The 18,893-nt window shown below is 39.4% G+C and overlaps 1 protein-coding gene and 1 non-coding gene across 2 annotated transcripts; one reads left to right on the plus strand and one right to left on the minus strand.

The window, feature by feature from the left end:
• Positions 1-556: 556 nt before the first annotated feature.
• On the minus strand, positions 557-17,387 carry LTA4H (leukotriene A4 hydrolase). The gene is made up of 19 exons (XM_049792174.1): positions 17,198-17,387; positions 16,020-16,150; positions 13,826-13,946; positions 13,262-13,330; positions 12,465-12,569; positions 9,199-9,251; positions 8,480-8,552; positions 8,030-8,170; positions 7,826-7,849; positions 6,737-6,807; positions 6,512-6,623; positions 5,532-5,676; positions 5,347-5,450; positions 4,920-4,990; positions 4,294-4,348; positions 3,349-3,444; positions 2,755-2,837; positions 1,410-1,514; positions 557-1,086 (listed from the first exon to the last, which is right to left on the minus strand). The coding sequence occupies exons 1-19, from the start codon at positions 17,348-17,350 to the stop codon at positions 966-968; spliced, it is 1,833 nt and encodes a 610-aa protein (XP_049648131.1). The 5' UTR covers positions 17,351-17,387; the 3' UTR covers positions 557-965.
• A 304-nt stretch (positions 17,388-17,691) lies between these two features.
• On the plus strand, positions 17,692-17,763 carry TRNAD-GUC (transfer RNA aspartic acid (anticodon GUC)). The gene has a single exon. It is a non-coding gene; the product is annotated as a tRNA-Asp (tRNA).
• Positions 17,764-18,893: the final 1,130 nt, after the last annotated feature.

Raw genomic sequence — 18,893 nt, forward strand, 5'->3', positions numbered from 1 at the left:
ACAATTATACAAAAAACAGCCCTCCAATTGTTTTTAAACTTATCTCTAAACTGTTGTATTAGCATAAAGGGTAGTGCCCAGAACTGGTTAAAAAAGTGAAAATATTAAAAAACCTCAAAACAGGGAAAGAAAGACTTGGGCTTTAGTCCCCGTCACAACTGTTAGAAGTTTTGAAAATATATAGTGGGTTGAAATAACTTAAATAAGTTACTAAAAGCATAGTAAGGTATTAAATCCAAAATCTAGTATAAATCCCAGGTTTGCTAAAAAAAAAGAGAACAAGGAGGTATTTCAGACAACTATTAGTGCATAGCACAGGATCCAACAGGAATAAGTAAAACCATCATATTCTGATTAACATGATGAATTGATTAACGTAACAAAGCCATGACAAACAGGGCTAGATGGAAATTCTGCTCTAACACTAGAATGCTGTGATCCATTTAGGTCTTCAAAGTCCTCTCAGACCCAGAATAAAAATTTCTTCCACAACAGAGTAAAGAAAACAAAACTATCATTTCAAAACTTTTTGTACAGATCAATACACAGACAAGCAGACAATGAAAAGATTTATTTTTTAGGCTTCAGATACTTGAAGTTTCAATCACATTGCTATGAAAAAGAAAGCTGTGGACAAAGAGCCATACCATCCACCAATTAATTTTCCATGTTTTTAAATTCCATGACTGACAAACGACTACATCTCAGAACAGCTTTTCTGTGCGTTCTAAATATTGCTTGTAACAAAACCATTCTCCCAATTCCAGAGATTTAGCAATTTTGCTGTTTTACTTGGAAATGCAAAATAGAAAGTAGTGAACTTGATTTGGAAGGTTCATTTTAAGCTAAATTAGTACCAAAGCAGCAGAGCATTTTATGGCATAATCAAGCACACATATCAACAGTTTGTGGAATCAGTCTCTTCTTTCAGCAACAGGAAAATTTCAAAGATATCAGTAAATTTGTCACTGATCCTGTTTCAAGTCTTTGCCCACAAGCATTGAAGTGACTGGGTGCATAGAGGCTCTATGCTCCAGAAACGTCTTGACAGCCAGATCTCGACACTTGTCAAAACCGTAAAGGTCCCTGTAAAAGGAGAAGGGGGGGGGGGGGGGAAGCACTATTACAAAAGTCTATGAAAACAGTACAATGGGGATTTTTCTCAAGGTTTTACTTTTCCCTTGAAAGCCTCACATTAAGGTGCATACTGGGAGCCTAGGCTTTCTTCTATTAAAAAAAGTCAGCAAGTGGAAAGTAATTTTGAAGATAAGCTTGTTCATAGCACAAAAAATTCTGTATTATACCACTTCAAAGCATAACAAATATACGTACCATGTCAAGTATTATACATGCCATTATACTAAAAATGCCAACAGCATAAGCTCCTACAACTTGGAGATTACTTTTACCTGAACAAGGGCCGAGTAAACTTCAACCTGCCCTGATCTGTTGCCATTTTTAGAGCCAGAGGAATAGCTTCTTCCCATTTGGACTTGATGCAGAGGCGCAGCCACCTGGGTGGGGAAGGGGGGGGGTAAAAAAAAGAAAATTTACACTTATTTTCATTTGCAGTGGTTAGTTATCTTATGATTCTGTTCCCATAAACAGTCTGGGTAGTGCTGTGTCATCATGGGAATGAGATTCTAGCTAACTTCAACCTAAAATATTTAGTCTCTGACTAGCACTTTACAAAAGTGGACTTTTCTATAAAATAAGAAAAAATTACTTCAAAGTTTCTCCAAAATGGTTTGATTATTTTCTGCAGCTATGTGTTTCTTTTATGTTACAGCAGTGTCCAGTTGCATCACTCATCATTAGAGCTGAATTATATAGCACTTGTCATTTGACCAAGTGATTATAAAAACCCAACAAAAATCCAAACAAAACATTACCAGCAACTGGCATATGCTTGTTTTGTTTTAAAAATAAAAAGAAATTGATCTTGTTACAAGACGTAGAAACTACACTGTATATTTAAAATACTTCCGTTTTTTTAATAAGAAACAAAGTATTCTAAGTTAGTTAAGGCAGAATAACCATCGCTACTGCAAATGTATCCAAGTATGAACAATAGCAGAATATGCTATTACAAGATACTCTCAAATCCTTATCCTCAACAATACCTTTTTTAACAAGTGATGTGTAAATACAAAACAGAAGAAATTAGGATGGCACAAGACTCAAGCCATTTAGCTAGAAGCATTTCCTACTTGTTTAGAAACTTCCTTTGATATTTACTTTTTTTTGGTGAGACAAAAGCTTTGTGACAGTGAGCGCTAAAATGGGACAAAAGTTTCCAAATTGTGTCAAAAAAACCCCACTGGCACATCAGCAGAAGGACTGTCAGGTAAGTCCCGAAGATGTGGTCCTGACTAAATATTGGAAAGATTTTTCAGGCATCTTTGAGTCAAAGAGAGGCTCACTACTGTATTATCCAATACTACAACCCAAAATAAGTTATCAGGTCATCAGGTTCCTTTGCTAGCATGACAGATGAAAATAGAGCACAGCTAATCCGCTGCTCACTTCCAGTTCTTCTACTAGACTATACTTATCGAATTCACAAGTAACTGAATACCACTCTGGTAAGCTTAGTTGCACATGTACTTACAAAAAAAAAATCCAACAACAAAAAAACCTGCAAAACCCCTGCACCAGTTCTGTACAACAGTATGTCTCAGACCATTTATGAAGCAGGACACTTTGTTTTATGAAAGTATTTAATATTAGAAAAATGCCCATACTAGAACAAACCTGAATCTTATTTCAGAATTGTTTATAGCATTGAAGTCATATACTTGCTGCATACGTTGGACATGGGACACTGGAAGAGGAGCCTGAAAAAGGAAATTGTATAGTCAGAATAAGCCAGGGGCACACTTCAAGCCACATACTTAAAAAATAAACAAGCTCATTCAGGAAGATTGATGCTATGAAGGAATTAAAACCTTACCATGACAAATATTTGTATTTGTTCTTTTTACATTCTCATAGTATTAGGGAAAAGAAATAAACGTTACCAAATTCCCACATCCAGTACTACTGAAACATTCAAAACAAAGTATTTTCATCCCATTTTATTTATAGATTATTTGCTTAACATCAAATACAGACAAATTCAAGGATCTTGTAGTTTTGTTTTTACCCTTCAATCCAAAATACTCTGTAGGTTGCTCATTAGCTGAAGAGCCAGACATAATCAGGGAGGCACGGCTGAAGGTTTTAGTAACTATGTATGGCGAGAGCAGGTTATTTTAGCAAAACTTAAAAGAAATTCCAAAAGCACGCTTGGGCTTCTGTGTCTGCTTTTGTGATACAAGAATCAAGTTACCCCAGGCATGACTTTACCTCCAGAAGCAACAGTGCCAGGAACTCAATCAACTGATGAGATGACATTTCCTTCAGGTCTGCTGAGCTGAATGAGCCCAAATCACTCTCTTTTGCCTAAAAGAGAATGGTTACTTAAGTTTTTAATAGGTATTTCAAAGCACAATCAGGTGTAATTTTTTGTTTGGACATCTACATTTACTATTGAGCCATTCCACATAAAAAAGATTCTGATTTGTATTTGTGCAGGATGTCACAAGAAAGGGAAGGGAGGGACATAAGCTACTGTCTGATGTTTGGCATTCTTCACTTCAATTTTCACTTTTTTCTCCACTGATCTTTTTATCTCCACTGTCCTTCTGTTAAAGTTAAGTGAAAAAATCAAATACTTTTTATAGAAAAAGTAACACTGAGAAGAAGAAAGTTAAAGATAACATACAAGTACAGTGAACAGCCACAGAGCCAACAAAAGGAAGGTATGCCAAATTCTCTATATGAGTTTAATGGTTAAAATTATAAGAAAATTGTACGGTATTAGTTATTATGATTTACATATTTCAGTTTTTGATGAGAAATGCACTCTAGGTCCAGTATAATGTAGGAGAATTCTTGCTAATACAATACAATCACTAATGTAGAGTGATTTGGCATTTGTTTTTAAATCGAGCCACAATATCAGGGTTTCAAAAAGAATATTCTCAGTTTGGTTACTACATACATATAACAAAGCTGGCTGTGTGCCTTGTTAAAATATGTACTGTGCTTCACATACAGAAGTCACCGCAAATCCACAGACTCTATGATGAAAGGCTAGTCTACAAAATGCAAAATCCCTGGCAGCCATACTATCACCATAAATACACTCTCTCTCAGCAAACAATAGATTTCAAAAGAGAATGGCTCACTTTGTATAAAGAGAACTAGCTTTTCAAGATACAGACACCTCACCGTTCTTTAACCACTCACTTTGATCCATCTTTGGCTCAAGGCAACACAAGCATTTGCTAGTGTCATATCATACCTGTCAAAATAATAAAAACAATGGATCACACTTTGGAAACACAAAAGGCTCCTGTAATATTTTTTACAAGAATGCTTGGAAATTATTTTGAAATGGCTCCACATTTGTTTGTTGTAGGCTCCAAACCAGTATTGCAACACAATTTACATCTATTATAATGAAATATTTCAGTTTTAGTTAGAAGCATTTTGTGCATAGGTGACACTATCCCTTGATCCCATACACTCCTAAAGTGATAAATGCTTGGGAGCATATATGCTCATACATATATTATAGCTTATAGCTGAAAAGAGAAGATTGTTGTAATGAACTGTCAGAAGAACAGAATCTTTCCTGGCAACTTTCAAAGCAAAATGAGCTTCCACCAGAATAAAAAAGTTGAAAATATTAACAGCAACATTTTTTTTCTCCTATATAGACCTGTATCAATTTCTACATAGTATTAGGACATTTTCTAATAAGAGGTTTGTGGGAAGACTTTCACCCTGTTTACAGACTGCTTCATGACCATTTAGAAAATCATGTGCAACCTGGACATGGAAAAGATGAACTATAAAACATCGCAGCTTACGTAGGCTTCACTGGTGGCATTCCTGGAGCATGAAACCATGAGTTCCAATCAACTTTATCAAGAACATCTACCTACAAAGCAACACAAATCCTTATTCAATTTTAAATGTTATTTTTAGAGAAAAGCATACCCTACAAAAACTAGTTTCAATCTTTTGCTTTGTTTGTTTTTTTTTAACAGCGCTCCAATTACCCTGGAGAATCCTATTACAGATTACTTCAAAACAGACTATTTCCTTCTAGGAAAAAAAAAAAGGCATCATAACGCAAACCCATCTTTGTAAGATGCCACACTACATCATATTAAGTTCTTGAGATAAAGAAGAGAAAGATAAAGACCTGGTCCTTAAAGAAGGTAATTCCTGATCTATGCCATAGTTTCATATAATTAAAAGGTTTAAAACAATCAGATTTGATTACTACCCAACCTTATCCTTGAAGTAGGAGTACAAGAACTTCTTCCAGTCCTCCGTTACTATGCTCTTATAAGCAAACTGCTGAATGTAAGCCTTCAGGAAGCCAATGAAGACATCTGACAGGTAAAAACCAAACTGTTTCAGTGTTTGAAATTAAAATGGGAAACAATTATATATAAAGTCTGACTAACATTTACCTGGTCCTCCAAGAAGTTGTTCAAGGTAAAAAAGCAAAGCAAAGCCTTTCTCATACGGAACAGATGAATAGGCAACATCAGGATCTATTTCACTCAAATTAGGGACGAGATTAGTTACAGGATTTTTATCTCCAAGAGTATTTATCTGTGACAATGACACAAGAAAATACACTCATCTAGGAAAAGCAGCACTTTTGCAAATCACTACTAATCCTATTTACAAAGGTATAATCCATCCAAAACTAAGATGGCTTCATTTCAAAGCATTCTTTCTTAATTCTTTTTCCTGAAGTTCTGAATCTGCACAAAACAGTTTACTAAACTTTTCTCATTTTATCAGTGTCTGATCATGTGTCAAACAAAGATGTTAGGATCAATCACCCTGTGCTCAAGCTGTCTCAAAGCAGTTAATTACTGTCTTGTCTGTCATAATCACAAGCACCTAGTAAACTATCTATATTTATCCCTTTATTAACAAACTATTTAAACTTCTTGAATTCAATGGGTGGTATAAAGAATAAAATATGAGGAAATATTCTTAGTAAGTCAGGTAAACTGCATCACCAAGCTGAATGAGAGGGCTGGAAATATCACAGGCTGGAAATCTGATAACTAAAGTTTAACTATGCTACCCAAACACAAAAATAAACCACCCTCCTAGACAGTTACAGATCAGGAATGTGCTCAATTATAACACAGTACACAAGAAAAAAAGAAATCAGTTACTTGCATGAGGCATTGGAAATCAATGGTCATGCTTGCAGATAATTTTGACAAGCTTTCAGCTGCTTACCGGTATGCTAACAGGTAATATTGCAATTTAGCCATACCCAGAACAACCAAGAGAGTCTGTAAAGATGCTCATCCTTACAGGAAAGCTGACTAGACAAGTCTTATTTGTGGGAAACACATGAAATCAGCTTTATTTTATTTAGGTATATACTTAAACATAAATTTATCATAACTTTAAAAATATTTACCGTATTCTGCAGTTCCCTCCAACCTCCTAGGGCTTGAAAGTGCCTGAACTGCTCACCAAACAACTGACCACCAATCCTGCGTTCCAGGTATACAGTATGTCCCTCATTCAGCCTGGAAATATATTGATACAGTCAACACTGGTAGGATGGCAAAATGAATTTAGTTGGTCTCTTTACAGATTAATTTTATAATATGACTTGCATTGCACTGAACATCAGACCTACCAAAAATGCTCCCATGTTTTGTTTGTTACCAAGTTTCCTGTCCAGCTGTGAGAGATTTCATGAGCAATAACCTAAAACACAGAAAAAAAATGACAGATCTACTGTTTAGACTCCTCTGGAAAATGAACATCAAATCCCAACAGAAAAAAAAAATCCTAATGGGACCTCATTTACGGCACTACATTCCCAGAGCCAGTTAGCATTCACAGCTCTGTAAACTTATCCATATAAATTTTATTTAGAGGACTAACACTATCCTACAGAACCTTCTCCAGAAATAATTTTGAATGTGCAGCCTGCAAGTCACAGAGCCACACTGATCAACAAAAATAATTCCCCTAGTAGCACAGTGTAGGTACTTGTTTATGAAATCACATTTCAGGATACTGGATCCATGCCAACTAATGGACTAGTACTACTTTCCCACCTAAGCAACTTCTGCAGTGCTGGGATGTTCTAAAATATCAAACAGGAAGAAAACACTCACCCCTAGAAGGATAACGATGCATGATACATTAAAAAGTATCCATGTCAAATATTTCAGTATTCTTGGGATAAGACAATCGTATTTTTTTAGCAGTCTTTCAGTCTAGTAAAGACATTTGTATGTCTTTCAGCCTCCAGAGTATTCAACTTTCCAGAAAAAAAAATAGAATTTACTCAAATTGTACTCATGATTTCCAGTTCAAAAGAGAACTGTGCACAGTGCGACTTCTAGTACATAGACAGACACAGAGAGGAAGAAGTTCCCTACAAACAATTTCAGTGAGATCAATGCAATTATTTTTTTAAACATATCTGTACAGAGGACAGGGAAAGAGCTACTGAGCAGCTAAATGCTGTCATCCCCTTTGCACACAAGCACCCATGTTATTTTCATCTGTTCATTATACAAAATAGATATGTCTCCAGTTTTTCTAGAGTTTACTTGGGACTAAAACTCACTCTGCAAGACTTCAAGTTATTGCCTTAACTTTTAATTCCCCCAATGAACACGAGACCAAGTTTTCAGGCGTCTATTACAAAGGAAGCTAAGATGGAACTTCAGGTTGTGTTCTACTTGAAGACATGAACCTATTTTGCACTTACATTTGATAGAGATCGATCACCTGCCTAAAAAAAAAAAAGAAGCAGTTGTTAGTTCAAGTAAACCTCAGCAGTTTCACGTATGATCCCTAACTCGAAAGGAGGCAGGAACATTTACAGTTCTTTCTAAGGGGAAGATGAATCAATTTGTGGATTAATATAAGCAAGCCCTAAGGAAAATCTGACTTTTGTCAGTGTTGCACTTACCAATAATGTTGGAGTTACAAAAGTAAGACAAGGATTCTCCATACCACCATAAGGAAAAGAAGGTGGTAAGACTAACAAATCATACTGTCCCCATACATAGGGTCCTGATAAATCTTCTGCTGTTTTCAGCATAGCTTCAGCCTGAAACAAGAATTCACATTAGTTTCTAACATAACTTCTGACTACAAACACTGAACAAGTTATAAGCTATTGATCCCACACTTCATTCTCTTTCACCTTGGGATTTCCCCCACACAAAATGAGTACAAGACTGTATCAATATTTATGTTCAGTAGCAGTTTTGTGTTGTGATAGAAGAACAGCATTTTTTGGGGTGGGAGGTAGAGAAAGGAAAGCTACAGATGATAAAAATACTGAACTACAGCCCGTTCCTTTTCCAAAACTACGTGAAACAGTTAGTTTACAAAACATTTTTTGTTAATTACTCACCTCAGCAAATTCATAGGCCGATTTATCCACTAGCTCCTTTTCAGCCCACACCAGTGTCCTTGGGCCAATCTTTCTGTTGAAAGTAAAAATGCTATGAAGACACCATGAACTGGAAATAATTCTATGGGAAACTAATTCAGAGAGCATACATTTAAATGTGCTTATGAGTAACCCGTGTTGCTGAAGAAACTCAGAGAGTCTTCCTGTCTTTTTCCTCTCCACTGCTACAGGAACACTAGAAAAAGCTTTAGAAAACAAATCACACACATCTATTGTTCAGGACAAATAAATAGGAAACACATTTACAGATTTTTAAATGCTGTGAAGTCCTAATATAAAAGCATTATTATGAGCTAGATTAACACATGCTTGTGCAGATAAGAAGCTGAAGCTATCACTTTCTGCCTTTTGTACCTGACATGGCTTATGTGTTACTAGAGGAAAAAGATACTATTCCCTGAGCTAGAAAAAGCCCTTAGTGGTTCCAATCAATTCCAAACTCTTCATGGTATTTCTTTAACTTACAGCAAAAGTATATTCTATAAAAAAAATAAAAATGCAAGAGTGAATCAAGATACATGCAGTTTGATACAAATAAACAGGCTTGTTGAATCTCTAAGACCTATTAAAACTAGAAACAAGACCCAGTAACAAACAAAAAAGGTAACTGGAGATTCATTATGATTATTAATATTTATACTTTGTGCAGATTCACTCACCTGCTTTCTAAAGCTCCAACCACTAAAGCAATCAAGTAGCAAGGTATGGGAACCTAATGGATAATGTGAGAAAAAAAGAAATCTTATTTGTAATGTGAGCTATCACCACCACCGATTCAAAGAAAAACAAAGGTATGTAAGCAAAGTGCACATTTCCTCCATAGTTTCCTGCCTTATGTTATAATAAAGGCATTGTTTTTTCTTCCCAAATGATACTCCTCTATCTACAAGGAATACTTGTTTCCTTTGTTTCATGCAAAGGCCAAAAAACTGCAGTATCATCTCTGTTTGAAAAAATTCTGCATATATAAGAGCACATAAAAATGCCACTGGTTTGGTTACTGTTCAAAAGAAAGTTAGTTTTCCATATTCATTTTAGTTCCATTAGATTTTATGGAAGGAGAAGTTAAGAGACACTGCTCAGATAACAGACAGTTGTATCACACAAAAAGATGCAGGAAAAGCTTTAATGAATTCAAGTAAACAAAGAATATTTATGGATAAATAAGATTCAGCAACATCAAAATGTATATCTTTGATTTTCATGTTTGTAATTGAAATAAATTCTAAATATTTGTTATTTTAATGAAAGAAATTCCAAAGCTACAGTATCTTTATGGAGAAATTCTTTCTCCCAGTGCTCTGGACACAAAAGGGGATAATACAGCCTTTCCTGACAAAATTGCATTTTATCTGACTAAACACTGTTAAATAAGTAAGACTTCAAATCATAATTACTTGGCAACAACGTTTCGGAAAAGTTTATTCCACCATTTATTATTCCCAAACCATTTCAATATCATTTATTAAAATATCCATATCACCTCGTGTTTTTTAATTTTGCATATTAACCCACAGAATATATTCTTGACAAGATTGAAGTCCATTGACTTGTGTTATAGACGGGTTATTAAAAGATTGTGAATATATCCCTACATTTTGATGCCCAGTTTGCTAATCTGAAATTTTAAAATTACTTCAAATCTCAATGGCTGTTGGGTAATAAATTCATTTTTACAGAGGCTGCTCTCCACTACATTTCTTACCAGTCTGGCCATGCAAGGGCAAAAAAAAGTAGTTTTAGGTAAGGTCAGCACACATACATATCCAAGAGTTTGATGCATTTGTCTTTTTCGTTTAATGAAACACATGCCTTTTCTAACAAATTAATCTAATGGTTTTCTGTATTAGAAAGTGTAGTATAATTTCAATTACTAAATGCCATTCTTTGTACAGGTCCAGCAAACTTATCAACAGTGTATTTCTAGATAACATACAGCTCTGAATAACATACAACATAGAAGCCTTATGCTCTAGACCAAGAGTGGCAAATGTTTTGCCTCCACAGAGAAGGCAGAACACTGCATATTAAAGAGCTCACAGAGCTGACAATTTTTTTTCTCTCTCTCCTCTTGCCTCTCTTGGGTTTCACATAGCAGCCAAATCAACCCAACAGCTGTTGCAGTTCAGAGTAGGCTCCCCTCCTCTCCTCCGGTCACATAAATCCATCCCTCCTTGCACTCATTCAGTCCCTCAGCAGCCCAGATCAGCTTACTAAAACAATTTCTTTTTTAAACTTCTGTTCATTTTTATCTGCTTGTTCAGCAGAATGAACTAGGCTCACCAAGAGATCCCATAAACATCAGAACTATAACCTAAAAAGCTGTGAGAACAAAAAAGCCAGGAGAGTAAATTGAGACTGCTACTTAGGTGCAGTGGAATCATTAAACTAGCTGCACCACTTAATAAAACTTCATCCTTAGGAGTAATCTTTAATTAGCGGGAGACACTTTCCATAAAGGCCAAATTTTTCACCTTTAAAAAAAATCTCTGTTGTCAGAATTTGCTTCCCTTAAAGTTGAAATTGGTTCCAATGCTCAGCTTCACTGCTAAGATCTTGGTAAGCTTAAAATTTGTAGGATCTGTTTTTCAAAACGCACTCCTGTGTTATTCAAGTCCACACAGTATTTCCCAAGAATCAGTGCAGACAGAAAGGGTTTTGACAGTACTAGCTTTGTGTATACTAAGCATTTTCAAAACTTTACAGGCTTTTCTGGGAATGCCAAAATGACAAGTAAACATCACCAGCACCTACTGACTTTTTGGAACTGGAAATTCATAATACCCCATATTTTTATAGTGGCAAAGAAGCACTGCCAGTCACGTGATTGAGCTGTGGTGAATGGGGTTAAATCCAGCTGGTGGCTGGTCACAAGTCATGCTCCCCAGGGCTCAGTATTGGGTCCAGTTCTGTTTAATATCTTTATCAATGATCTGGACAAGGGGATCAAGTGCACCCTCAGTAAGTTTGCATACCACACCAAGTTGGATGGGAGTGTTGACCTGCTCCAGGGTAGGAAGGCTCTACAGAGGGGTCTGGACAGGCTGCATTGATGGGCCAAGGCCAGTTGTATGAGGTTTAACACGGCCAAGTGCCAGGCCCTGCACTTCAGTCACAACAACCTCATGCAACGCTGCAGGCTTGGGGAAGAGTGGCTGGAAAGCTGCCCAGCAGAAAAGGACCTGGCTGAATGTCAGCCAGTGGTGTGCCCAGGTGGCCAAGGCAGCAAACGGCGTCCTGGCCTGTATCAGAAACAGTGTGGCCAGCAGGAGCAGGGAGGTGATTGTCCCCCTGTACTCGGCACTGGTGAGGCCACACCTCGAGTCCCGTGTTCAGTTTTGGGCCCCTCGCTACTGGAAAGACATGGAGGTGCTGGAGCGTGTCCACAGAAGGGCAACCAAGCTAGTGAAGGACCTGGAGCACAAGTCTGATGAGGAGCAGCTGAGGGAACTGGGGTTGTTTAGTCTGGAGAAAAGGAGGCTGAGGGGAGACCTTATCGCTCTCTACAACTACCTGAAAGGGGGTTGTAGTGAGGTGGGTGCTGGTCTCTTCTATCAAGTAATTAGTGATAGGACGAGAAGAAGTATCCTCAAGTTGCACCAGGGGAGGTTTAGATTGCATATTAGGAAAAATTTCTTGACTGAAAGGGTTGTCAGGCATTGGAACAGGCTGCCCAGGGAAGTGGTTGAATCACCATCCCTGGAGGTATTTAGAAGACATGTAGACGTGGTGCTTAAGGACACGGTTTAGTGGTGGACTCGGCAGTGTTAGGTTAACGGTTGGACTCAATGATCTTAAGGGTCTTTTCAAACCTAGATGATTCTATGATTCACTGATGATATCAAAACCATATCTGAAATGACTGTGAACTGCATGAGTTAGGAGTAAGACCTTAGGCATCTGTTTACTAGCCTGTAGCACTTACGTTCTGACTGAAACAGTATATCTTCCGACTGCTGTCCTCTGGGTCAGGCATCTCTCCATCACGATTAGCACTCATAAGAGCCACCAACTCTTTAGGAACGGATATCTGAAAGAAGGTTATCCAACTATGAGGAACTCAGTTGGCACACAGGATTATACAATATCCTAGAACCAGCGATAGCAAAAAGAGTAGTGCGGATTCATTCTGTTGTTAAGTCCTCCCCATCAAGTAGAACATAAGACATATAGAAAATTTCATCTTAAAGGCTGGCAATATTTGATAAACCAAAAGGACTACCTTTGACAGAAGTTAAAAGTTTCTTCAGACTACTGAACTGTAATATCACATTGGGCATCTCGCTTTTTGCTTCCTTAAACCAATCAGACTACTTGTGCCAGCACTGCACAGATCCCCCAGCTATGTACCAGAGCATATTACTTAAGGCATATATGAGAGCCATTTCAAGTATTTTTACTTTATGGCACTCTTTGTTGTTTTACTGTCAGCTTTTCCTGATTTAAGAATGTATTTCTTTTCTACTACAGCACTTTTTTTTCCCTTTTGGAAATAAAGATACATGTGAATGAAAAAAGAGATGACATATATAAAAGAAAATGGTAAATCCAGAGGATTGCCACAAGGAAGATGAGCAGCTTTTGGTTCTTACATTAAGCTAAAAGTCAATATTCTCTGGTTTTGTTTTAGGCCACATGCCGGCAGGTACAAAAATAAAAATAAAAATTCACCCATTGTAGTAGTTGTCTTTATTTAGATACACATGACTTAGGTTCACCTACTTCTGCATAGTATGTTAGTTTCACAGCAGGTGTGTCTTGGCATGGAAGGATGGCTCTGCAGTGGGTGGCCTGGAGAGGAAGGGGAAAAAAAGCAAGCTAAAACATAACAATCCTTGTAATGCAGAGGACTAGAAATAAATCAGACTACTACATTATACTGGAAATCTATACAGCTCCTCCAGAGAATTCATTATCTACAAACCAGCACTTCCTATTCCTTATAGCTTACAGTAGTTTTCATAGTTAAGGCTTTTCTCAAAGAAATAATGGTAGGGAAGACAGATCAATAGCCCCATATATTGATTGTAAAGGACTGCATGTTCTTCAACAAGAATACTGGAGAGGGTAAAGCAGTTCTGGAATTATTAAACTGCAAACATATAATAAAATCTCAGCAATGCCCTGACTTATCAAATGTTATCATTTAGGATCTCTGACATACACAATTAGAAGTTATGGGCTACTGTACTTTCCCCTACTAGCCTTCCTCTCCAACTCTTTGGAAACCAAGGGGAATTACAGGGGTATGTAAACAAGTTTAAAAAACAAATTAATGCACTCAACCTGACACTGGCTGAAGAGAAATGGGTGTTTCTTTCCAGAAGTTTGCTCTGGAGTAAACCATTGGAGAGCTGAAGACTTTGGAGAGCTTTCAAAAGAGATTTCGACTATTGCTTCTTGTCCCCTGTGTAATAAAGAATATAGTCAGACTGTTTTGACACAACTCCCGATCACTAGTGAAATTCCTCTACAAAGATTTCTGGAAAATAGGTCTGCAGCACTGTCTCAAAAGCATTGAAAGAACAAGTAGCATATTAAAAACAACTTTTCCCTTTCAATTATGATAGTAAAAATTAGCTAGTTTACTTCAATTTTAACGTCCCAAGACACTTCTACTAGACACCTCTACTATTGTCTTTACTAACCAGAAACTTTTCTGCTCCTCTCTTCAAGGAGGACATGGACTTTTTCTTTAAACCATTTGGACCAGCTACATACATACAGTTTTGTTGCAACTATCTAACATTGTACACATAAGTAGAAAAAACCCACCACAGTAAGCAAACAAAAAAGTATATAAAGCCTATATAAGAACATACATACTTTAATAAAATAGGATTTGTATATCCTGTAAATAAAAAATTTCAGGTTTTGCAGCTGATGTTATGTTCTGTATGATCCTTAAGCAGAAAAAAAATTACTGAAAATAGGAATTACTGGAAAACCCTATTAAAAGTAGGGTTAACCAGAAAAAATGAAAAATGTTCAAATTTTATTCAGGATTTCAGAACTGGTGTAAAGTAAAAACTAACACAGGGGACAGGTCCCAGCTTGCTAACAAGACAACACACACAAACCTGAGACATTCATGCTCTTGTTTTTAAAAAACATATCATAACCATCACTGACACCAAAAGTACACAGAAGTACTTGCTTCCGTTATTGGAAAGTTCCAGGTTATACATGCAACATTCTGGAATTAACAATCCAACCATAAATTAGAACAAACTTCAGCTAATCAGAGGAGTTGGACACTAGATAAGCTGACCAGGTACACGTATCTGGTTTATAACGAGTGTTCCAAAGTACATATTTGACAAGAGAAAATAATTTGTATTACCATAAGATATGTTGCTTACTGAACAGTCAGACTTTTGTATGTAACTCTTTTCCTATCACTGTTTTATTGATACTTGTATACAGGACTACATTTCACACAAGATTATAAAATCTTACGATCATGACTCATAACTCCCTCTTTGTAGCTTTTTTTTCTTACAAGGAAATCTAGTAATGAAAAAAAAAGCTGAAAATCAAACAAAAGACATAAGCCTATGTTTCTGCTGTGGCCTGTTTAACTTGTTCAGTTTCATATCAGATAATAAATGTCTCCCCAGAAGGGACAGCTATTGTATGACATTTCTTTCTCTTCCACATTATGTGTGTTTGTAATTGCACTAATTCAGAGAACAGGACAAAAAAAAAAGGTTAGAAACCAGACACTAGTTTGTAGAGCTAATAACCAGTTTTAAAAACAAAACAGTAAGAAGCAACTTAGTATACAATTTTATTCAAACAAGGTAACCTTCCTATACAGTCACAGCTTTCAGCCTTGGCATGTGAGATACCATGGAGTTACAACATACAAAGTAAACTGCCAAAAAAAGTATTGTAATTTGGCAACAACTTCTTATTTCATGCAACTTAAGAGGTAGATTATGGTTAGTTCATTCCCCATCATGCTGCCAAAACTCAAGTTCCAGTTTTTAGGGACTTGGGCTACAATAAAAATTTTATTCTTTGAAGACATGTTTCTAGCTAATCATAGTGGTAACCTGCAGTTCTACAGAAATGCAGGATCAGCCCTTATATAAAAGAAAGGAAAACAGGGTCTGTAACTCCATATGTGCCATGCTGTAGCAATTCTGAACACGACAAAATTCAGGTAGTTGAAGTAGAAAGAATATTACTGATAAGAAACATTGGAAAAATTGTGATACATTACACATCATTTCGCTACTTAGTTTGGCAAGTAATTTTGTACATAAGACCTGGAAACGGTACAAAGACTCCCAAAGTTTTGGCTGTCTAATGAAAGCCAAATATTAAATTCATCTACAAGACCATATACCAAATAAATGCAACACCCCAATTTACAAGTCCCTTTGCAAGCTTTACACAACGACCCCACAGGGAGATAAGCAGCTTATACAGTATGTTTTGGAAACTACCTAAAGGGACAGGCAAAAGTGTGTACCTGCTTAATTCAAAAGGAAGTGTGATTTCCAGGGGGGTCCCCTTGAAACTGTGCTTTTCTCCAAAAACAAATTTTGCATCCTGTCCATTTACAGTCACTTTAAATACCTGTAGGTCTTTTGTATCCAAGACCTGTAATGAAACAAATATTACACACTTGTTAGATAGTGTAATAATTAACATAGCACCCATAAAATCTTAAACACAAGTCTCTTTGAAGGAAAAAGTATTTACTAAGTAAAACCAGAAAAATCGAGTAACTATGTCGAGTACTGGGAACCAGCTTTTTGAGAGCGCAGCACTGAACTTACAAAACTGGAGGGGTAGGAGGAAGGAAACCACCTTCTGACCATGAAAGTGGAAAACGAGTAGTTTACCAAGTAAACTACAGAGGTAAGAGACTTCACAGTGCTGCTATGAAATGAGAATGATAGTAAAGCCCCTGCCAAGGCTTTCCTCCTGGAACCAGCCACTATGAATCAAGACTTTCATGCAAGAGAAGATGAATTAAATAAGGCAGCGCTCCCATATGTGGCGCGAGTGAAGTTTTACTCTTTACCAGGATGGATTTTTTTTCTCCTAATCACAAAAGGATTTTATGGAGCTAGCAGAAAGATCCCGCAACCCCCAAACTTCATTTCGCATACAGCGTAACGCTGAAGAAGTTTACGTGTTTATCCCCACAGCTAGCTGAGAAAGCAGCTAGGGTAATAAAACACACGCGAAAAAGCCACGAACGCAGTTTTCCGATATCCCCATCTTTTCGGCAACGGGCTCCTCGCCATTTTAAGGGGAAAACCCCACACATTTCCACCCTTCCCTCGCACGAGGCGCCGGCTCTAGGCTCCACAAGCGGGAAACCTGAGCCCCCCCCAAAGGCGTCGTTAGCCCAGGGGCGACCAAGTGGAGACGAAGCCCGACGGGCGCCGAGGCGAGCAGGGACGGGGAGGGGGGAAGGCACGACCGAGGGGAGACGACGCCGAGGCGGGAGGAGACGGCGGGAGGAGACGAGGGGGACCCCGAGGACGGCTCCCGGCACCCCCGGTCCCCCTCAGACCTGGGCTCGGGGGTCTCCCCTCAGCACCGCGGGGGTCTCCCCTCAGGTACCGCGGGGGTCTCCACACACACCCACACTCTCCCCCCCCCCCCCCCCCCCCCCCCGCCTCACCCCGCCGTTACCAGGCAACGCAGCGGCCCGCGCTCGGCGCGCGCGGTGAAGGCCGCCGTGCCCCGCAGCGCCCGCGCACCGAAGTCCACGCGGCAGCGCAAGTGGAGGTGCCGCGTGAGGCAGCGGGAAGGGGCAGCGAAGGAGCAGGGGTCCTCCGCCGCCATCGCTCGCGCGCGCACGCCCGCTACCGTTGACACCGACCCCGCCTCTGATTTCCCCTCTCGACCCCGCCCCCACCGCGGGGAGGGGAAGGGAGGGGAGGGTGGGCCCGCCCCGCCCATCCCTGGGAGCTGTAGTTCCTACCTCGGCGGGAAAAGCGGGAGGCGGTGCCCAAGGGGAACGACAACTCCCGTGGTGCATTGCGGGAGGAGGCGGAGCGAGGAGGAGGAGGAGGAGGCGGGGCGGGAAACATGAGTTGGCTGCGAGGGGCGGGGCCGGCGCGTGGCCCCGTTGCCAGCCCCTAGAAACCATCTGACGGCTGCTGGGAAAACTGTCCTCGTGCAGTTCCTCGTTAGTATAGTGGTAAGTATCCCCGCCTGTCACGCGGGAGACCGGGGTTCGATTCCCCGACGGGGAGGCACGAAACTTTTCATTTTTTTTAAATTCCCCACCCCCCCTTAGCAGATGTGGCCTCTACCCTAGAGGCTACAAAAAGCAATTCTTTGGGAAATCAAAGCTGCTGCCAGGCAGCCGTTGGAAGAGTTACTGCGAGTTTAAAACGAGAAACAGCCAGGTCCTGGCTGCCTACCTGCTGCAGGCCTGAGGGGGACAGCGGGGCGGCTGCAGGCTTTTACCAGCTCAGCTGCTTACCTGAGAGAACGTGTGGGGAAAGTATTTTCGTATTTAAATGGCTCAAACAGCTGAACATGAGGGTTAATTAAGCCTTCCAAAACCAGTCCCCTTTCTTCTTGAAACAAGATGGGGGAGAAAAAACCCCCCAGTGTCACCAAAACCCATGAGGTAGAAACAGTGGGAAGAAGGACAGGCCAAGCGGACATGGCAGAAGAGGGAAGGCAGGAGGCCAAAGGCCATCTCTTGGCCTGCGGTAACGCAGGCCCTCGTTTTAACCCTCAAAGTGAGAACTTTGGAGACCAGGAATCCCCAGCCCGTACTTCCAGCCAGCGGGCCGCTGCCATCTGCTGCACTAGCCAAAAGAACATTGGAAAACAACTGCGGGACTCCAGCATCCCTGCTGGCGTTTACTTATTATCGTCAGAAATGCTTTTTTTAGGCAACCCCTGACCCCTTCTTTTTTTAAATCCTTCTGCTCAAATGCAATATTTGTTTACTGACATTTTAGCTCAAGGGTACTAAAAGAGATCTCCTCCCTTCTGTTGGTGGTCAGCAGGTGCCAAGCAGTAAATGCGATCGCCCCAATTTCTCTTTCTCCAAGTCAGGAAAGAGGACCGTGGCCGATCACGCGTATAAGGGGTAAGGAATTAGGACCCGAGACAAGAGGCCGAGGCAGCTGGCTGCAAGGGGTGCGGGCTGCGTGTGCTGGCGTTCAGCGTGGGGGGCATGGAGGGCCCAGCTCTGGCCCCGGCTTTGTGTATTCAAGACAGTTTTGACAACACGAATTTGATGCCAGGACCCGGGCATTGAAAGCAAATTATTCTGTACCACAAATGACCTTGCATCAACCACACAAACACAGCAGCAAGCACCGAAGTGAGGACACGCACAAGAAAAATTATCTCTGTGCAGGAA

This window comes from Accipiter gentilis, chromosome 34 (assembly GCF_929443795.1).
Source record: "Accipiter gentilis chromosome 34, bAccGen1.1, whole genome shotgun sequence".
Taxonomy (NCBI): Eukaryota; Metazoa; Chordata; class Aves; order Accipitriformes; family Accipitridae; genus Astur; species Astur gentilis.